This window comes from Trichoplax adhaerens, genomic scaffold (assembly GCF_000150275.1).
Source record: "Trichoplax adhaerens TRIADscaffold_518 genomic scaffold, whole genome shotgun sequence".
In the NCBI taxonomy this organism is placed as follows: domain Eukaryota; kingdom Metazoa; phylum Placozoa; class Uniplacotomia; order Trichoplacea; family Trichoplacidae; genus Trichoplax; species Trichoplax adhaerens.
Window position 1 is genome coordinate 1 of NW_002061274.1, and position 1,198 is coordinate 1,198.

Below are 1,198 nucleotides of genomic sequence, written 5' to 3' on the forward strand. Positions count from 1 at the left end.
TCCTGTTTCACTATCTGAACGATAATATAACCTGTAAAAGGCAAGCTGTATCGCACTCAGCATGTTAGTAAATGAAGTTAACATAAGGCATAGTATCATTTGCATAAATTATCTAACTTTATTAAAGCATTTGTTACTCGTAATTCGTATATAACGCAAAACGCGAAGTCTTGCATCTATTTCGAATATGCCACTGAGGTTATGCTAAGGCCATATTAACTTAAAGAATGGTATTTTGGATAGGCGAACTTTCACCGTAAAATCGAAGCATGATCCTAGCAATTTGGCTTATACGGATAAAGGTCTAGCTTTGCATACTGATCTACCATTCTTCGACTTAGTTCCTGGGGTGAGATACTGTAATGACATTTGTTATACAAATGAATCATTTTACAATGCCTGTATAATGTTGCTTTACGTTGTATTTGATTACTTACGTAATTGCTAAGAATATAAATTAAGAGGTGTATTTTCAAAAATTTAGATTCAGTTCCTTCACTGCATCAAGCAAGCTGCTGGTGGAGGAGGTGAAAATCAATTCGTTGATGGCTTCAATGTTGCTGAAGTGTTAAGGAAAGAAAATCCATACTATTTTGACCTACTTACACAACATGCATTTGTTTACTTCGATATCGGAAAAGATTATGTCGAATATAACCAACTCAATCATCACCCTCTTATAACGTAAGCAATATGATTTGGTAATTTTTACTTAATTGCATTCCATCGTGGGATATTATGTTGACGGTATTTGCAGAAAGGCTTCTCAATACGCTATTTATTTCTATAACGTATGTTAATATAAATCTAACGTATCCGATATGCAACTATGCAACATAGTATGTAATTGATTTAGATTGTTAGAATTCACTCCTAATTATAATATATCCTGAATTGATTTCACATTATTAGCTGATAAAGAATAATATATTCAATAAAACTAAGCTTGATTTTATTAATGTATCATGTAGATTAAATGGCCGTAATGAAGTCATTCGTTTCGTGCACAATAATCATACGAGAAGTTCCATACTGGATGTACCTGAAGATAAAGTAACTGATATCTATCAAGCATTCCACGCAATTATACAAATTATGTATGACCCAAGTAATTTAGTTACTAACAGGATGGAATCTGGAGAGATGATAGTATTTGATAATTGGCGAGTTTTACATGGCAGATCTGCTTTTCAGTTAA

The 1,198-nt window shown here is 32.7% G+C and overlaps 1 protein-coding gene across 1 annotated transcript; it reads left to right on the forward strand.

Annotated features, from left to right (window-relative positions):
* Positions 1 to 247: 247 nt before the first annotated feature.
* Positions 248 to 1,194, forward strand: TRIADDRAFT_7204 (uncharacterized protein; the record flags this gene model as incomplete). Its single annotated transcript, XM_002118673.1, has 3 exons — positions 248 to 349; positions 485 to 684; positions 972 to 1,194. Coding segments are annotated over 3 exons (525 nt in total), but the record flags the coding sequence as incomplete, so codon positions are not given.
* Positions 1,195 to 1,198: the final 4 nt, after the last annotated feature.